Source organism: Ranitomeya imitator, chromosome 7, assembly GCF_032444005.1.
Source record: "Ranitomeya imitator isolate aRanImi1 chromosome 7, aRanImi1.pri, whole genome shotgun sequence".
NCBI lineage: Eukaryota > Metazoa > Chordata > Amphibia > Anura > Dendrobatidae > Ranitomeya > Ranitomeya imitator.
Genome location: NC_091288.1, coordinates 41,200,084 through 41,221,167, shown reverse-complemented (window position 1 = coordinate 41,221,167; position 21,084 = coordinate 41,200,084). Strand labels below are relative to the sequence as shown.

Below are 21,084 nucleotides of genomic sequence, written 5' to 3'. Positions count from 1 at the left end.
TCCCAGTTCCCGTGTGCTGTAAGTACAGTGCAGTTCACTCACTTTTCGGCCGCCGGCCTCCTCTGTCTCCATGAACCCGGATCCAGGCACAGCCAATAGTGGACACACAGTTTGTTTTAACAAGTTCCGTCTTTACAGAACAGTTCAAGTACCGCCATCTTTAATATCAGCAGTATCGGGCACAACACGTTCCGTCACTTGCTTCCTCAACGCATAACATTTCACCCCTCCCGAATTACCACTACGCTTGATCCTCCTGTCAGCCCCCAAGTTTCCCAATCCGGCTCCGCAGTATGCCCGAGTTCCACAACATTTCCCTCAGATGGTTTCACACCCATCTTCCACTGTACGGAAGGGTAGGGTTGTAGGTGCTTTCAATAACCCCCGACTCGAGCCTTAGGCTCCGGACATTACAGGAATGTGCGTAGGGAGTTTTGTGCGACCTCATACTACCAGAACCTTTTCTTAATCCTGTGCTTCAGCCCACTGCACCTTGAACTCACCCTTGCCACTGTCACCAATGAACTCCTTCACTAAGTGACTAAACCAGGAAGTCATTGCCTTTTACTGGCTCAAACCCTTCCCACTTTGGGCTGGACCATTCACCAACTCTCTCCTTTCTGTCTGCCCCAGCAGTCTGTTGCTGGGCAAACGTCACCTTTCACATATTTAAAGGGGTAATCCTATGTGCAAGATCCTATCCCAATATGTAGTAGGTGTAATAATAATATTATTAGAAAATACTTCCAATTAGAAATGTTTATAGTTTTTCTGATTTACTATGTCTCTTTCCTCATGTGCAGGCATTGCAGGAGCCTTGGTACGGTATCCATGGTTATGACCACTGATATAGTCACAGGTAAGTTGCTAGTGGTTGTAACCATAGATACCTAAGGTCCTGCAAGGCCTTCACACGAGGAAAGAGACATAGAGAATCAGAAGAACTATATTACATTTATAATCGGAGATATATGCTAATATTATTACTATTACACCTACTATATATTGGGATAGGATCTTGGAGATGGGAACTTCAGTTACTACCTTCTAACACTATGCACTTAACTTCCTACATCTAATGTGCCCCCAACTAAATCCCTAAGTCCTATGCTATGTTTTATATGCTCTAAACTTATCCCTAGACTTTTCCTATACATGGATAACATTCATTGATCACAATAGATTATATTAGTACCTGTGCTAATACTTCTTGGATATTAGTACCTATGAAACTCTATGCAGATCCACATATTAATACAGTCACAAAAATACAATAAAACTATACACTTGGTACAAACACTGCTTAGAAAGGGAGAGGTATATGACAGCCCCAGTCACCCCCTTACAGTATCATATATTTGGCTATAATAAAGGGTCTCCTGCTCAATATCGCTCCTTATTAGATAGAGCAGAAAATTACTTCTGCTTTGAAGGACATTTTGTTGCCATGTTTTACATAGCCTTTCATTCATCGGAGTGGGTACCATCTGATTTTCAATTTCCCTGCAGTGACTACAACTTTCAATGCCAATAAGTGATTTAGGAGCCTCAACTCCCCTATACAAAGGAACAATTATCTGAGCTTTCCAGTGTTCTCTATGAGAATGCCAGTGCAGGACTCTTCTGGCAGTGGCTTATGTTTCTTTGTGTTGGCATTGTATGTATGTATTATTTGGAATTGTATGGTAGTATTCTGTTACTTATATTGGTTACAAAGTATATATACAGTAGAATATATATGCTTGTGTATATACACTGAGCAGGAGTGGACACAGACAGAAGAAGTCCCCTATACAAGGGCAGTATATGGGCCCTTTATGGTCCTATAATGTGTCGGTGACAGAAGCTGCTTGCTGCTATGGAGGTGGTAGTGGCCCCCTTACTTCTTTGGGCCCCTGTGCGGTTGCACAGGTTGTACCTGTAGCCCCTGATACTAGTTCCTAGTTCGTCTTGCTTACTATATATCACATATCAATTTGCTTTCTAAGTAGTCAGAATTCATGTCAGCGGCTGCCACAGCTATTTTATTCCCTCTTTATTTGATACATTAAAAAAGCTGTGATTAAATTCATGTCAGAAGAAAACTGGAGGGACGTAGAGGACATTCCTAAGGGTAGAGTCAAATTCCTTGGTATTTTGAAGCCTCTGTTCATGGGTGCAATGACAAGGAAACACAAGTGTAATAATTTCTTTTGCATAGACATTGTTATGGGTGACACACATCCGATTTACATTTTAATGATCTCCGTGATGGAATGAATATTTGAAAAACTATAGAAACGATAAGACACCGCCACCGGAGAGGACGGTATGTGTGCAGTACACAAATGAGAAGGAGATTAAAACCGTAGCCAGTGCACATAACGAGGTCTTTCTACATCACACTAATAGCTTTTGACGATAGGGATAAACTTATGTGCAAGGCTGTATGCAAACATTATCTGCGCCCAGATAAACGCAGAATGGACCCATTTCCTGATGTCCTTCTTCCTGATTAAAGTTAAAGAGAATTTGACATTAGATCCATGTTGCCCGAACCACGGACAGTATGAATCAGAGCCCGGCTGCACAGTTTGTGGTCATGTTTGTATGTTTTTCACTGCAACATTGCAGACAAAACATGGCTAGAACAAAAACTCTGGGGACTGTAGGGACAAACCTGACTTGTCCGATGACATCCCCTGCCAAATTCTCACCATCCTGCTGCAATTGATTGACAGGACTCTCCCTATGTACACTCATGGGAGACCTGAATGAACTGGAGCACGGCAGCAAGAAGGCGACTAGATGCGGCACCCACCGGACCAGTCACGTCTCTCCCTACGGTCCCTAATCACATTATGATTCTCAAAAACGCTGCAACGTTTAAGTGTAAAGCATACCTGACTGCAATCGAGAAGCTAGGGTAAAATTCATGCTGTCGATGGATCAGGCACCATGAATCTATTGATAATTATAATCTTTTTTACATAGCGCTAACATATTCCACAGCGCTTTACAGTTTGTACACATTATCATCGCTGTCCCCGATGGGGCTCACAATCTAAATTCCCCATCAGTATGTCTTTGGAGTGTGGGAGGAAACTGGAGAACCCGGAGGAAACCCACCCAAACACGGGGAGAACATACAAACTTCTTGCAGATGTTGTCCTTGGTGGGATTTGAACCCAGGACTCGAGCGCTGCAAGGCTGCAATGCTAACCACTGAGCCACCGTGCTGCCCGTGATAAGTTCCATTCCGTTCTTTGATTGGAGATTTTAGTAATTAGCATCTATTTGTGAAAACTGCTGCCAAATGTCCCTAATGGGGCAAAGGTGGTGAAAAATGACTGTCGCGTTCCTAGCCCTGAAGACACCAATAGTGATCTGTGTATTATGTCCTTTGTATTTTGCATGTCTATTGTGTCATGTGAAGTGTAATATGTTTGCCTGTATAATGTTCAGTAATGTTAATACTGTACAGTATAGGATCCGATAGTATAGGGATGTATAGTTTAGGGCTTAGTACATAAGATAAGTAGTATAAAATAGCTAAATGTAGTTAGGGTAAAAAAATAATTAATGTTTGTGACTAGCCCATAGTGAGATGGGCTTTGTAGGAAGACAGTGGGGAACTTCCTGATAAATAGTCAGATAGGGCCAAAGTCAAGTTTGTGTAGGAAGCAAGGGCTGGACAGCGAGGAATAGTACACGTTGTCCTGGGCAGTGTGAGGCCTTACTAAAATTCTCTGGGCGAATCTACTCCTGAAACATCCGGAGCCGGAGGCCTGATTCTGGTGCTATGGTGTGCACTTTAACCCCTTTCGTATAGAGGAAGATTGACATGGAGACACGTGTGGAAGAAGTAATGGACCTCGGATGTACTGCGGGACCTGGCTGGGAATCCCTGGGACTGACAGAAGCAGGGCCAGCAGGGATAGAAGGAAAATCTATGTAAATAGATCACATAATCAAACACGGCAACTTGGTCGTTACCATTCTTCTCCTTATCTGTGAGGCTGGACTGAAGGACACTGGGTCGTTCTAAAAATAGGTTACATGTGAGTAGCCCGCCAGGGCTTGGGGTACTCGATACCGGGTCCGGTCGCACTTAAAGGGGATGTCACGGTGGCTGCGACCCAGTCCGTGCCTAGGGCACTCAAGTAATAAGGGGAAAGGTCTTTAAAGGGTTTAATAAAGTCTGTATTCGTGACGCCACCTGTGGTTCTCGGTCAGAGGTGACCGACGCTGCATAAAGGGGTCCTCTGGGATGATGTTTCTGCAGCAAGATGGTGACGCTTCCCACAGGTGAAGCGGGGTCCGTGTAGTGGGCAAGGATGGTGTGTTGCTAGTAAATAAACGGCGGACATGGGGTTGCAGTCTTTACCTGGTTTACTGATGGTAGCAGGCCACAGTCCAGGGTACTAGCAACAGGTGTAGATGGAATCCAGGCAGCCTGAAGACAGGTGGAAACCCCCTTGACAGGTCAGTTTGGGAGCCTTCCACTATGAGCTGGTCTATCAGTGCCTTGCTACTTGTGGTGTCCTAACAAGGTCATCGTTCTCTCCTGTCCTGGGACAGTGTCTGTGAGTCACCCGCCAGGGCCATGGGGTTCTCGGCACCGGGTGCGGTTAACTTACAGGGGGACGACCCGGTGGCATCGACTCGGTCGTGGCCCTGGGCGCCCATGTTAAAGGGAGTCTTTAAAGGGGTTTTAGGAATAAAGTTTGTTCGTAACGCCACCTGTGGTATTGTCAGTAGGGACCGACGCTGCTTGAAGGGGTCCTCTGGGGTGATGGTATGGCAGCTTGATGGTATAACTTCCCACAGGTGAAGTAGGTCCCCAGGGCTCCTGTGTGTAGATGCAGATGGTGAATGGTGCAGTAAAGAACAAGGACACAAGTTTGCAGTCTTTACCCTGTTTACTGTAGCCTCAGACAACCGCAGTCCAGGGCACCAGATCACAGGTACAGACAGGGTCCGGCCGGCTTGGAAGCGAATCCAGAGTCCCCTTTACCGGGTGGAGATAAAAGCCTTCCTTGAAGCGCGGTGGTGTAATCCCTTGCTGTCTATGTCTTCTGGCAAGGTCCTCACAATTCTTCTCTGTCCCTCATATAGGTTAGGACACAAACCCGTATGACAGGTGACTCAAGCCTTTTTATAGGGTCTCTATCACGACCCAGGCTCTATGTGTCACTGTGCCTCCTGGGTGTAAATGCGGACAGGTAACTTGCAGTTCAGCTGTCCTGCCGGTTTCAGCTATGTCCCTTAGAGTCTGACACGTCCTCGGTCTTCCAGCTACCAGAATCTGCGCTAGCCAGGGAGGTAGCCAAATTACTGCTCTGCTCCCCTGGTGTCACTTTCCTGTGCCTTCTCTCTCCTGCACACTTTCCACAAGTTCTTCTTTCCTTCTATGTTTCTTCTTTCCAGGAGCTGTAGTACCTCAGACTACAGGGCCGCTTCAGACCTTCTGACACTCTATGTCTGTCTGCCTTCGTCTCTGTCCTCTGACAGAATCTGACTGAGCTCTCCCCCTCCAGACCAGAATGTATTTATAGGGGACTTCACCCCAAACCAGGTTTAGAGCTCCCCCTTCTGGCCTGGAGTCTGATCACTCCTCTGTGTTCCTTCCCTGTCTCTTGTCTCTGCCAGACTAACTCTCTTGGTCTACCTGGACCAACTAACTAAATCCTCCTCCAGACCAGGATGTATATTGAGGGAAGCTCTCCCTAAAACCAGGTTTAGAGCTCCCCTTTCAGGCCTGGAGTCAGAAAGTATTGCATGTACAGCTTACCTGCCAAAAGGATCCCTTCTGTCTCCAGGCATGACATTACCCTCCCCGAGAGGAAGGCAACATCACTGTGGTACCTGAACTCCTGGGGTGCTACACATGCCTCTGTATAAAGAGTCTCAAGAGACAGAGAGACTGAGAGAAAGCGACACAGCCAGACATTCTGCAAGATAACCAACGAACGAGAGACAGGACTGCAGCCAATCCACCATGCCACCATAACGAGGGACACGGATCTATCATTCTACAGGAAACAACCGATGGGTTTTCAGCTCCGGATGGAAGAATGCAGATCTGCTCCTTTGACCATAGCTGAACCATGGATACGTTTGGAGAAAGCCAGGATTGGGACCTGCTGGTCGCCTGGCTCCATGGAGATGTTTGAATAAGGCAGGTGGCGTGACTCTTGGCCTTGTACCTTGTTTGGACTCAATGGACTGTCATCTTCCTACACTTGTCGTTACCTTCTCTCTGTGTGTATACCACAGGTGGAGTAGCGACCCTGGGAGCTCTGACATAACATCTGCCATTAACCCGACGGTCAGAGGAAGGGTGAGACTCTGCAAAGTGCACCATCTTGGGTACTGTGCTGGGACTGTTATCTGCCTGTTTTGTGGTTTAATAAAGCATTGCCACACTGTTTACCATCATCACCCTGTGTTGTCTGAGTAGCGTTATGCCCACGTTAACGGGAGAGAGGGCGTTAGGCGGGATGATCCCTGGTCCATGCAGTTCCGGCTAGTGGACCTTTGCACCCGACAACCCCCCGTTTCCCCACATCATAAATTAAATGAAAAGAGCTCTGCTACATCCTTTACTGAATGATGACATTAATAGAGTTGTTATTGTTTGGTAACCAATCAGTAGACAATGAGATTTTGATGTGTATTTTCACTGGATCAAAAATGCAGTGTCTTACTTTTCCAGCAAAGTGGATGGGATGTATAGAAATCTCCTGCCCATTGTATTTTTTCTACGATGCATAAACTGACATGCGGTGTGTGTTTCAAATCTGCAACATGTCAAGTTCTTTAGCAGGTGCGCTGAGTTTTATGTGCGTTTTTTACCTATAAAATTGCATTCGATACGGAAAATCAGCAGATAAAAAACTGAAAGTAATCCGCATGTTACTGTATCAATAAAGTTTTGCCAAAGTCAAATAACAGGAAGTATCAAAAGCAAGACAGACCTATTTAAAACATGACATACCAGCAAGATACAAAAACGCGAGCCAAAAATTATAAAAATACGTGAAAAAAAATATGCAAGTAACCTAATTTACCAAATGGGTGCAGAAATACTGCATAAAATCTGCAACGTCAAAAACTAATCAAAAACTCATTGTGGGACTATAGCCTAAGAATGAATGGAGCCATACATAACCACCACTCCATTCACACGGGACTCTTCAGGATCAGTGGGAGATCAAGATGTTGGACCCCCAGCGGTTGGGAATTTATCTTCTATCCCACAGAATTGCAAACTTGAGTGTATTTTTTATTTTTTCAATTCACTATGATACCATTTATATTAAAAAAAATAAATACATAAATAAATATTGCGATTTTCTCATGGGCCAGTAGACCTAACACCGGACTTCTACTTCCTGTTGAGCTCATGAACATTAGTATGAAAGTACTTCAGATTGAAAGTGGACAACTTTACTTACAAACTTACAGTTTCGCCCCATCGTATGCGCTCAGTTGTTTAAATGGCATCTGACTGCGGAACAATCAGCCGGAATCATTGGAGGTAATTTTAGCTAAATAGTGAGTAAAAGTAAACAGCCTGCAAGCTATTAACCTGAACCTGACCTTGAATCCCCTGGTGCCATCCTCAGACGTCAGTATTAGGGCTGATGAGTGGCAGGAGAGAACTCCAGTAATGTCCTACAATTATCCACTTGCAACATAATCTGATGCACTAAGCACACGCCGCGTTAAAAGAATACTCAGATGGGAATTTTTGACGGTAAATAGGGCAGCGTTGAACCCAAAAAGTCTACATTGTAAAGAACGTCAGAAAGACGGTCTGTAAATAGGAAGGAAAACATTCAATTAAACCTCAAGGAACGTTTCCTAAGAACAGGAATACAAAAATAGACAAAAACAAAAAGTACAAAATTGGGTAACATTCTGCAATTATCTGCCGTCAGAAGGCACTTAAAGGGGCATTCCACTGTACAAAAATAATAATCTACCCACGAGGTAGGTGCTGCCCTAATTGGATTGGGTCCCATAGAGGTTCCTGTTCTCCCTGATGCTCTCCGGTCAGGAGGACATGAATGCATCGTCAATCACATATGAGCCTCTCCATTCATTGTCTATGGAGGTGATGATGATAATAATTATAAAATAATAATAATTTTTATTTATATAGCGCCAACATATTCCGCAGCACTTTACAATTAAGATGATAACAGGGAATGGATATGTGATACTTTTTGTGCTCTTTAATATCCCTTTAGAACTTCCGCTATATTTCAGGTGATGCGCACTTTGAAATATCACAATTGCACTGGATGGGGTATAGTTTTTTGGGATAAAGAAGAAACCATGTTTTGCTAATCCAGAACACACAAAAAAAATCCACAACAATGGAAAGTGCAGATCTTTTGGGAACAGAGATCAGTAACACAGATCATCCTACCTCTGGTGCCATCCAAAATGGTGTACCCACGGAGGTGTTCCTGCGCAGGCGAGCACTGGTGAGCTGTGCCGACACTCCTGTAATGAGCAGAAATAGACATTAGTGAGAATCCCAGGTCATAAGTATGGTATCAGCTATCACATCTAATACCTAACAGATGTAGCACACAGATTCAAGCGCTGCGGAATATGTTGGCGCTATATAAATAAAGATTAGTATTATTATTATTCATGCACTTTTTAGATCTTTGTCAACTTTCACATTGACAAAACGCTCTCTAAATCTTTCTTTCCCTTGGCACAAATCACAAAAGGTTTTGTTTCTGTACAGTATATGACTAGAAGAAGTTCTCTGCCTATGGATTTACTGTATAAGGGCTCACACTGGCGGATAGTCTCTCCTGTGAGAGAATCATCCGAGTGTCACCTTAGCGTGATCTGATTCTATCACATCAGAGAATCTTATCACAGGTGTGGAGAAGATGGAGAACTCAATCTCTCCATCTTCTCCATTGTCTGTGTCCACAGTAATAGGACTGCACTCGGATGACTTCCGAGTGCAGTATGGTGTTTAACAAGCGCCTAATTGGCATGCGTAAATAATTGCGGATCTCCACTGCTGCATAGTATAACATTGGGCAGAGCGCTATCAAATAAAACATCACATAGCACTCGGCCATGTTATACGCTAGTGTAAGCAAGCCTTAAAACTGTAATTGATGTCAAAGCGTTCAGGGATAGTTGGCAGAAGACCGTTGACCAAGGTGATTGGCAACAATCACTACTACTACACTACAGTCTGTCAAGAAAACAGCAAACAGGAAGCACTGGACCAGGGGAGGGTGAGTCAAGTATTTTGTTATATTTACATTTGGCAAGATAGGGAACAGAAAAAATAATTGTGGAAAATCCCTTTACGGCTAACGTGTTTACATCGGGTTATACTGTTAACTGTGTATTTATTTATTTTTTATAATGTTTTTGGCTTTTTCATGTCATTATTCATATTAAATAAATTATGGTGCAATTATCACACTGGCCACTAGGCGTAATATTAGACTGCCACTACCTGTTCTTCACATTAGCAGGAATAGACCGACTGCGGCCCCATTTGTTTGTATAGAAGCATTATCTAGGTATGCTCAGAGGATGTGAGGTATGACATCATGTATAAGGAATGGTGGATCCTATGCAATCTATTGTTTATAGAGATATTAACTACTGTTGCAACCAAGGCTCTGATGATAATGAGACTGCTGAAAAGACAGCTGTTCAGAATTGGATTTATGAAAAACAGATAATCCAGCATCCAGGGAGCTCTTAATAAAATATCTATCTTTATTCAAACTGTATTAAAAATCACAGCCCTTGTGTATGGTCTCCCAGGCATGTTTCGGACTACTTAAGTCATAATTCATATTCATGGCTTATTCGTGGCTAAAAACCATAAGTAAAACTGAACCATAAGTAAAAATGAATATAGTCCGAAGCAAGACCATACACTCGGGCTTCATGTTCATTTTAATATGATATTAATAACGTAGGATGTTTTCTGAAGACTTTCCTGGATGCTGAATTATTTGCTTTATAGTTTGCCGTCTCAGGATTTCCATGAACGAAAGGAACGCTGCCATCTAGAGTAAGAGGGCTGATGATATTTATTTTCTATATACGACGTAATTGGGCTGAGAAGGTGTCTGTTAAAAGAAAAGTTCTAAAAAAATACTACAGTTAGTCCTCATGTTACGACGGTCTCGTGTTACGTCGTTTCGTGGTTACGACGCTTTATATGACGCCTCATTCCGACTTACGCGGTTTTGCGACGTAAGTCGAACTATGTGGAACTACGAACTGTACACTGTACCCGGTTACACGAGGAAAACGAGTCTCCTGCACGCCATAACACCCTAAATATGTAGGGTACTGTGTTAGGATAGGTGTTTGGATAGGCTAAGTGTTTGCAGTACTGTACTGTTATTATGGTACAGTACTGTATGAACGCATGGTCCGACTTACGTCGAAATTCAGTTTACGACGCCGCGTAAGAACGGATCAACGTCGTAAGTCAAGGACTACCTGTATTGTGAGTACCATTATTTTCACGGTAAGGAAGATTTTGCGTTACTTTTTCCTAGACGCATCGGGATGCCCTATATGTAGTCACAGAAACATTTTTCTGTGTTTGGAGGGATTACTGTAGGTAAAATCGCACTTTTATCGGGACTACATTTACTGCTTAGTCTTTTTTTAGACAGAAACATGATACCTACTATCCCTAACTGAGGATTGACTTTACCAGCAAACTGTGCAGCAGTGCCCAATGTCAGGCAGCAGCTGCAAAAGCAGACAGAATTTAAGGGTATTTAAGGGAATTTGGCAGATGCTCTTAAAAGCCGCCCCCCCACCCCCAGTGTGTATGGTAGCACCAAGCTCATTCTCAGTCTGTGTCATGCTGTGACGGTCTTCACTAAGGAAGAGGGGCCCCAAACTGTCCTTGGAGCTGCGACCATAAATATCCCTGTTCCTAGGGTACTCTTGAAGGTAGAGAGGCCTGAGTCTCTGACCTTACTATGCTCCTGTGAAAACCCTAATCTGTCCCTTCCCCCATCCCATGAAGCATGGGACAGAAATGAAAGGTAAACCAGCCACAAAGACAAAACAGGGATAACAGAAAACCTCCATCATACAAAAGCACTAACCAACAATAGTGAGGAGGATAGAGACTGGGAGGAATAAACTAAATGGGAAAAAGGGACCAGGAGATAAACACACACGTACAACAGCAAACTACAGAACATAACAACTCCAACTCCGAAGTACAACTACTTATCTTTAGCACAGAGCACAGCGTCTCCTAAGAGCATGGAAGCAGAGCTTTCACCGGCAGGACAGAGAGGGTCGGGCCAGGTTTTATAGGAAGAGGTAATGGCCAGATCAGAAGCAGCTGAAATGGAGCTGCATGTTCCTGAGCAGCATAGAAAGGGCTGTTAACCCTTTCAGCACCAAAGGAAACCAAATTAATTTAATATGGATCCAAACACACAGGCTAAAAGCCCCTTCACATTAAGCGACGCTGCAGCGATACCGACAACGATCTGGATCGCTGCAGCGTCGCTGTTTGGTCGCTGGAGAGCTGTCACACAGACCGCTCTCCAGCGACCAACGATGCCGGTAACACAGCGGCCGGAAAGCAGAGCGGTGACGTCACCGCTCTGCTTTCCGGCTGACCGACGCTCACAGCCAGTACAGGAGGAGTGCAGAGCACAGCGCTGGAGGACAGACAGCGTTAGGTAAGTATGTACTGTTTGTTTTTTTTACTTTTAGGATGGTAACCAGGGAAAACATCGGGTTACTAAGCGCGGCCCTGCACTTAGTTACCCGATGTTTACCCTGGTTACCAGTGAAGACATCGCTGGATCGGTGTCACACATGCCGATCCAGCGATGTCCACGGGAGATCCAGCGACGAAATAAAGTTCTGGACTTTCTTCAGCGACCAACGATCTCCCAGCAGGGGCCTGATCGTTGATCGTTGGTCGCTGTCACACATAACGATTTTATTAACGATATCGTTGCTACGTCACAAAAAGCAACGATATCGTTAACAATATCGTTATGTGTGAAGGTACCTTAAATGGAAGATCTGCCATTCACAGTACATAGTGATCTTCTACTCCCAGATCTCCCAGGTTGGCGTGACACACTCGTGACAGCCTGGTATCTCAGATGTGACCACTGGCTGTCCAGATGAGAATAGTCACAGTTCCTCACATCTACTACCGCTGATGTCAAAAGTAGGGACTTCCTGACTAACACAGTGGTAGCAGATCACAAGGCTTGGCAATTCTACTCGTATAGATAGGCCCCTGGCCAGCTTGTCAGCACATGGCCAGTCTCAGATCCGCATCTTCGTAGCATACTTGCCCCAAAGATGGGAAAACAGACCCAAATTTCAATCAGTCCATTACAGATTCATGTGTTTCATCAAGTCCCTGTGTGAGCACTCCCTCACGTAACCCTAGACATGTAGGGCGCCACGTATCTTACTGCATGGGGCCAACAATCCCTCAATCAATGTGCTCAGAGTCAAGGCCAAACTACACCCGAGGTTACACAAATGCCTTTAATAAAAGTAAGGCATGTATCAATATGGCAGCCACTTTAAAGGGATAATGTACAAAACAAACATTTCAAATAATGAGTCTTATTGTTACCAGTAAATTAAATGCAAAGCAATTAACAAAGAGACAATATGAGTTGCTTTCTCCCATAAATCACAACATTAACAATGTCTTTACTGGTAACTAACCTAATTTTGGGCCAGACCCATGCAAATCAATGAGGGTCAGTCCAGACCTTACAGTTCATTGACATTTCTGAGAGCAAGGTACTGTCAATCAAGCTTTAATGGGCAGGATCAAGGGGAGACCAATTTAATGGCATAGCAAATCCACCCCCTAGGAGCACAAAAAGTTTCTTTGTCTTTGGTAGAAAATACACAAAAAAATTGTTGCACTTTTTTTTTCTTATAGATTTAGATTTGTTTATTATGGGTTTTAAATCATTTTTGCTGATTATTTGGCAAGATCAGGGTGTGAGAACGTACTGTAAATTGTAGGTGGCACAATGCAAATCAATCAAGAGGTGTAAAGTATGACAAATAAATGACAAATAAGTGATATATTTGGTGCATTTACATTGTCTAAATATTGCCCATGATAAATAGATCTGCCCCAGTTTATTCTCTTTTTAAATAATATGTATAAATCCGCCTCCTCTTCTCGGCTCTTGTCTGCCGTTTTGCTCTCTTTTTGGTTCCTTTGTTTGCGTTTTCATTTCAATCAGGCTTACATCAACTGCAATAATCACAAATTATATAGATCTGCTGGTTTTCACCCCCATAGGACCACTTTACCTTCTGCTCAAAAGGGAATGGATGAGCTTCGGGCTATTAACACCATTTGTGAGGAATGAGCAATTTCTTTTCATATGCAAAAGATGGAATATTGAATATAAATGAGAGTGAGCGAGCAGATTGCCAGCGACTTTGTGAATAAAATGCCTGAGCTAAAATCTAGGCTGCTTCCAGCCACCCGAAACAGATTATGTGACAGCAACTCAGAGGGAGATCCATCTGTTAGACCCAAAGTATCCAAGGGCTCCTGCTGAACGGTATCGCTTAAACCTGTGGAGTGTCTCCGCGCCCCGAGCAGACAGGACGTCAGCACATCGCAAGCAATGATTACCAAAGTCAACCAGCTTGACTCCCCCTTCTGTTGTCAGAAGAATATTGTTCCCTTTCACGTCACGATGGATGATTCTATTGTTGTGCAAATGCTGGAGACCCTGCGCAGGAAAACAGAAAAGAATTACTCCCCTGTTAAAAATAATGACTCCGCTATTAGGCTCCTAATGATATCTCTACAATGGCGCGAAGGAACAGCTGTCCGGCCTCACATCTGCGCACCCTCCCTCACCGAGCGACTACAAGGCAGTCAGCTCGCCGGGGATACATGCCTTTACCCATCTTGTGGCTCCCCAGATGTTATGCAACTACAAATCCCAGCATGACATATGCATTGATAGATGTACAAGCTTCAGGATTTTAGCTTACTGATGTGCCGCACATTACAGTGATGAATATGTGGCTCCACCTCCCACCTAGGGGTGGAGCCGCATATTCATCACTGTAATGAGCGGCACCACGTGACCGCTCATACAGGACAAGCTGCGGCGCTGAGAGGAGTCATCGCGGGAGCTGGGTGAGTATTTTAATGCCAGCGGGCGGGCGCACAGGGGGAGGGAGGCGGGAACTTTATTTTAAAAACCAAAAAAAAATAAAAAAACATGATTTTTCATTCCTTCTCTCCAGCGAACGCTGCTGGGGAGAAGGAATGAATGCCGGCTTCAGCACCAGATGCAGGGGACAGCGCTTAACTCTAGCGCTGTCTCCTGCACGGTCCGTGTAGTCCTCAGTCGGCACACAGGCAGCACACGGCTACCGCACGTGTGCCACACTGATGTGCCACATGAGCACACGGACACGGATAACTCCGGTACCGATTTTTCCGGTACCGGAATTAACTGGACGTGTGAGACAGGCCTTACCCTATGTGCAGGGTGTTGCAGTAGCTTACATATCCATGGTTATGACATCTCATATAGTGACAGTTACTTAGCTGCTAGTGGTCGTAACCATGGATACTTAAACTACTTCAATGCCCTGTACATGGGGTAAGCGACATAGCTTATCAGAAAAACTATACTACATTTCTAATTGAAGGGATTTGCTAATATTATTGTTATCACACCAACTACATATTGAGATGGGAATAACTCTGATTTGGACACTACATGTTTGTTAGAAGGGTTCCCTGACAACATGCTGACACAGAATGTCTTATGACTAAAAAAAAAAAAAACCAAATCAACTGAAAAGAACCAAGGAGAAAGTAATCATTCTCTCTATAGGATAATTATGGTAGGGGTTGGGTGAATTATTAGGGTTAGGCTAGGGTCACACCGGCATATATTTTCTCATCTGAGAGAATCAGGACGATTCTGCTAATCACATTCCGATCAGAGTGTGATCAAAGCGTGATCCGATTTTCTCAGATGAGGAGAAGAAAAACAAATTTCTCCATCATCTCCATTCTGTCAGTATCTGAAAATCGAACTGCACTCATAGGCCATCCAAGTGCAGTCCGATGTTTTCCACATACTCATTGAATGGCATGGCTGAGTGCGATCCGATAATCGTATGAAACTCGTGTATACTGTGATTACTTCCTCGGACCGGCTCGGTCCAAGGAAAATATCGGACATGTGCACGGCCCCATAGAATAACACTGGCCTGAGTACGATCCGATGTATTGTAGGATTGCGCTCAGACCAAAATACAATCATGTGCACGAGCTGTAAGGTCGACCTTAGAGGCTGGTAAAATAAATAATTAAAAATAAATTCACATGTCAAGGTTTTTTTTTCTCATAGGCAAAAAAAGTGCCAAATTTTCCTCTGGGCCGGATCCAATTTTTAGCAATTTTTGGGGGATAAAAATCCGTATCACTGTCCTTGTGTCATGCGTTTTTTAAGGCCGATCTGACACAACTTTATCTAAAAATGGGCTTATCACATCGGCAAACTGTGGATGCGACTGTCTGCAGCTCCAAGTGTTCTTCCACATAGCAGAGAAGTGCAGGAGCTGCCTGCTATTAACATTAGCCAGACTAGAGGCTATGGGTCCGTATGGAAAATCATTGGTGTACACTGACCCATAGGTTATTATTGGATTATTCTGCTATCCACAATAATAATAATTATAAGAATTGTCCACAAACCTAAAATAGAACTGTCTTAACCAAGCCTAAGCGCTCATTCACACGTCAGTTTTTCCCAGATTTTTTTCATTCATAGACAATGACATTATTATTCAATCAGGATACTTACTTCCAGATTTTTTTTAGTTTTTTTTTGGGGGGGGGGTCCGCATAAAAACAGCTGATACATGTTCTACTTTGGTTCAATTTGCAGATTAAACTCGCGTATTCAAATATATTACTGACACATTGATCAAACACTGATGAAAATCTGTTAAAAATGGGTCCTTTTTGCATATGAAGAAAAATAATGATGTTTGAATTTGTCCCTACAGGTAGACAGGGTCGGTCACCCAGTGTCATGCGGGTTACTTATCACTGGGGACTCCTTACTATGAACTCTATAAGAAAACATCTGAAAATCTGATTCTTAAACCAGGCAATACCTTCAAGTATTTGGAAACATTTTGTTAATTGACATGCAGTCCTATGTAAAATCATTGTGAAATTATGATGTTTTCTTTTTTTTCCCCCTTTTAACTTCTTACCAGTAATGCTCCATATAGGATATATGAAATGATGGCTTCATCCAAGCGTTGCCCACATTTCAGTATGCTTTTCACAAGATCGGTGACAGATCCTCCGTTGCACAGCTGTGGAACGAGGAGAAAACACATTATCATTTATCTACAATATGTTACAACTCGTTTACACTGATACAATTCAATTTATAATTTAGGGAGGAATTAGACCCAGAAAATGACTGTATTTCCCCTAGGATTAATAGACTGCCTACTGACAATATCCTGGCTCTCACTTTTCAAAAGTATAAAAAGAGGGATATGTGTAGGTTATTATGAACCCTTACTAGTTTTGCAGTGATTAAGGGCTAATCTCATATTTCTAAAAAGGCAGTTTTACCACTCGGGCCCCTAGGAAGTAACTAGGAAGGTAGTGGTAACTAGTGATGAGCGAGTGTACTCGTTGCTTGGGTTTTCCCAAGCACGCCCGGGTGATCTCCGAGTATTTGTTAGTGTTCGGAGATTTAGTTTTCATGATTTACAGCTATTAGCCAGGCTGAGTACATGTGGGGGTTGCCTGGTTGCTAGGGAATCCCCACATGTATTCAAGCTGTCTAACAGCCGTAAATCATTCAGCTGTGGTGATGAAAACTAAATCTCCGAACACTATCAAATACTCGGAGGTCACCTGAGCGTGCTCGGGAAAACCCAAGCAACGATTATACTCGCTCATCACTAGTGACAACCAATATAGTGAAGTCCACAAGTTTTCCAAAAAGAGACTGTTCAATAGAAAGGCATTGACTTGACAACTAAAATGCTCACCTCTCGCATCTTGTTCATTGTGCCCCTCGGTCAGGCGCTGCTGCTTCTTCCTGACCAAGATGACCAACTAATCGTAGGAGAAGGTACGCAGATCAAACAACAGATTTGTTGGCCCTTGGAACCGCATTTAACTTCTCTGTTCCTTAATCCGTGCCAGCCACTGTAAACATTTTGGATACTAATCTGATGTGTTTTTTTATATTGTTAATCTCTGTTCTTGACCATTCTCCTGATTAAACCCTAGATGCCCTCACTGCTTTGAACCTTGGACCTCCTGACTCCTCACTGCCTTTTGATTCTAACTGACTTCTGACCTACTTTACTCTGTTTACATATTTCGATTCATTTTCATTTTTGTTCTTGTACCTGCCTCTACATCCTAGTTTTTTTCATTTAAACCTACAGTTTACTTCACCGCTTAGGACTACTCTGTAGATGTAGTTAAGTAAAAAGGGCAGCACACTGCAGCGCCAAAACATGCAAACTTGAAAACACGAAACCTGAACTGCATTACTGCACTAGAAATATGAAAAATGAGAGCTTTTAGCGCATAAAAATGGCCATATTTATGTGTACCTCGTAGCCACTTTACGGCATCTCTCTTATACGAGGTCCTACGCTTGACCTACCTCACTGAGAATAAACGTCTCCATCTGAATGGGTACATGTGAAACCTCTTCTTGGACTCAAATTCTCTCTTTCTGTGGAGGGGTATTGGACCTACTATAATTAAAACACCTGTGGCTAGGAGGCGGGGAGTGCACGATCAGAAGGCTAAAGAATACATTTCAAAAACCTGACCTGCACATCCAAACATAGACTGAGTGTGAACAGGTGCTGAACCCAGAGTCGCCAACTCGTATATAGTTAAGTAAAAAGGGCAGCACACTGCAGCGCCAAAACATGCAAACTTGAAAACACGAAACCTGAACTGCATTACTGCACTAGAAATATGAAAAATGAGAGCTTTTAGCGCATAAAAATGGCCATATTTATGTGTACCTCGTAGCCACTTTACGGCATCTCTCTTATACGAGGTCCTACGCTTGACCTACCTCACTGAGAATAAACGTCTCCATCTGAATGGGTACATGTGAAACCTCTTCTTGGACTCAAATTCTCTCTTTCTGTGGAGGGGTATTGGACCTACTATAATTAAAACACCTGTGGCTAGGAGGCGGGGAGTGCACGATCAGAAGGCTAAAGAATACATTTCAAAAACCTGACCTGCACATCCAAACATAGACTGAGTGTGAACAGGTGCTGAACCCAGAGTCGCCAACTCGTATATAGTTAAGTAAAAAGGGCTACGAGGTACACATAAATATGGCCATTTTTATGCGCTAAAAGCTCTCATTTTTCATATTTCTAGTGCAGTAATGCAGTTCATACCTAAAGGTATTTCATTTGCTTCACCTTCCTATTCGCAGTGCTGGTTTTCCTTGCCTTGATATTCAAGGGTTAATCAGTTCTTTCTATCTCTTGGAGCTCTCTGTCCTGAATTGTCTCAGCTGTTCTGGGTTGGCCGCTCCTCTCAGGTATATATGCTCACCTCTTGCACTAGTGAATTGCTGGTGATAGTTGCAGCTTCCTGATTTGGTAGTGAAGGAGTAGTCTGAATTAGTAGCAGTTGGTTGGTGAAGTTTACAGGAGATATCTGCGTGGATTTGGCATTGTGTGTTTATCCTAATCCCCTTCCATTTGGTTTACCCCTTCTACTGTTCCCTTGATTTCCATTTGGTTGTTTGGTGAGTGTATTTGGTGAATGGATTTCAGCTCTTTTTTATCCCTGCCTGTTTCCCATGTCTGTCAGGTTTGTGTTATCCTATACACGTCCATACCTCCCTGGGTGGGGTAGGAAACAGATCAGCGTGCATATAGGAGCATAGCAAGGTACCAGACCCTGGCATCCCTACCATCAGGGGTAATCTGGGGAACTGGGAAAGCCTAGGGTCCTCTTAGCTTGAGAGACATGTAAGGAGCCTATTGTCCCAGGAAATCCTGCTACAGTAACGTAACAATATTTCTTTATCCTTCAATCATTATATCAGGACAGAGGAGGCCCTGTAATACATATAATAATCAAAACAATTGCATTTGTATCAAGGTAAAAAAAAAAAACCAAAACCCAAAGGAGGAAATATTTTAAGAACACAACCCCAACACGTGCATTAGAAATCACACAAGGCTGTGCCGTTTATAGAAGCCTTCGCTCCCTATGACGAAAGTGGCAGGCAGGAGAAGATTGATGTACTTGATAACAATGAGGCAACAAATTACAGTCATTTGAGGCGTTTACTGCATGGCTGCATTCACTGGCAGGCAATATAAAATAGACAGTAGCCATATCTCTATACTTATTCTTGATGGTATGCTCTGCCAGCAGCTGAGATGAAACATCCTGATCCAGAATAGCACTGCTTCTTGCAAGCAGTTTCCATTAGTGCACTGCCATACATCAAAGGAGGTGATAAAAAGCAGGAATTAGGGCCCTAGTGAATGTGTTTTTACCCACAACATTAGCTTGCAAACCATCCCTTTCCTGTCTCCGAGGTTTTCTTGTTGATGTCTTTGCATGTTTTCTAATTCTGTGATGAAATTATGCGTTTGACATCAGAGTATTTATTTTGTAAATGATGTTTTATTGTTCTTCTAATATTCTTTTCATGTATGCACATTAGTGCCATCATTTATTAGACAGGCCCTCTATGACCTTGACCTTGACTGATTGCTGAAATGGACAGATTTATATGTGACAGGCTATAAACCCAAATGTGTTAAATGTTTAACCTATGCCTGTTTGTATATAAACTGCTATGCTCTCGGAGAAATGAGCACAAAATGTAGTTAATATGCAATTATAGCAAGAAAAATTACATCTGAAGCTTTGCATATGCTTTGTATACTGTTCAAAGGTAGATTCAGAGTAGTATTAAACACAGAAAAGCCAGCAACACCTTTCTTAATTTCCTACTTTTCTTTTTCCAGCTATCTTGTCTCATAGCATAATTAAAGTGGTTACTCAGGATTAATTTTGAAGAACTAACAGGCAGATAGTTTCTAACTTCCTGCCTGTTGTGCCCAGCACAGATCTCTGCCGGCACAGAGTGGTCATAAACGGCTCCTGCCAGTGATTCTGTGGCTTCCACTGACGTCACATATACAGAGCAGCTCTATTGACAGAGCGTGACTGCTGATGTCATGCTAATTGATTCTCAGCTCCCCGCTGCCTAACTGCGGGTAGCCATCTGTCAATCAACATGACGTTAAGAGTCACACCCCATCGACAGAGCAGCCCAGAAGAGGAAGAGATGCTCTGATGACGTGGAGCAGCTGAATTGCTGATAGGAGCAGTCAGCGACCGCTGTTATCTGGCACTGGATAGAACAGGTAGGCAACTACCTGCCTGTTATTTTTTTGGCTCATGGTAAAAAAACTAATCTAGTCCTGGATAACCCTTTTAAAATTAAGCAGAGAAAAACTCTGTCTCAGGAGCTCAGACATGTTCCTCTCCTCCTCCTCAGACATTCATAGCCTATCATAAGGATAGACCATCAATGTTAAAGTCTCGGTAACCCCTTTAAATGTATTTTTGGTCTTTTTTCACATCACAATCTATATACACGTATTGTGAGGAAGTGATGAGAATCATATGCGAGGGTCGATATGTGTCACCCAGGATGCGGATGGAGTATTATTAAACCTGTGAATCACAAGACAAAATAAAAGGAAGTGTAAATTGGGTCCAAGTAGTGACCAAGTCAGAATTTTAGGAAAACCCATTAAATACCTTTATTTTTAGAGGGATTTGCAGGTTAGGCAGTGGGGCGAATCCCTCTCTCCACTCCGGGTTTTGGAAGTGGCTCTATGGCCACAATTCGAATTTTAATCTGTCAGTTTTTGCCTTGGGTGTGTCAGTCTTGGAGTTTGCAAGCTGCAGAGCAGGAGGCTCTGTGCAACCCAGGTCTGTGTGGAGCTAACACAGAGACTTCGAGGCAGCTG

The 21,084-nt window shown here is 43.3% G+C and overlaps 1 protein-coding gene across 1 annotated transcript in view; it reads right to left on the bottom strand.

Moving 5' to 3' along the window:
* MYO3B (myosin IIIB) overlaps positions 1 to 21,084 on the bottom strand; it is a 351,459-nt gene that overhangs the window by 300,553 nt on the left and 29,822 nt on the right. The window contains exons 4-6 of the mRNA XM_069733111.1: positions 16,285 to 16,389; positions 13,664 to 13,763; positions 8,420 to 8,496 (exon numbers count right to left, since the gene is read on the bottom strand). Coding sequence (XP_069589212.1) covers positions 8,420 to 8,496; positions 13,664 to 13,763; positions 16,285 to 16,389 — 282 coding nt within the window. The remainder of the gene's footprint in view (positions 1 to 8,419; positions 8,497 to 13,663; positions 13,764 to 16,284; positions 16,390 to 21,084) is intronic.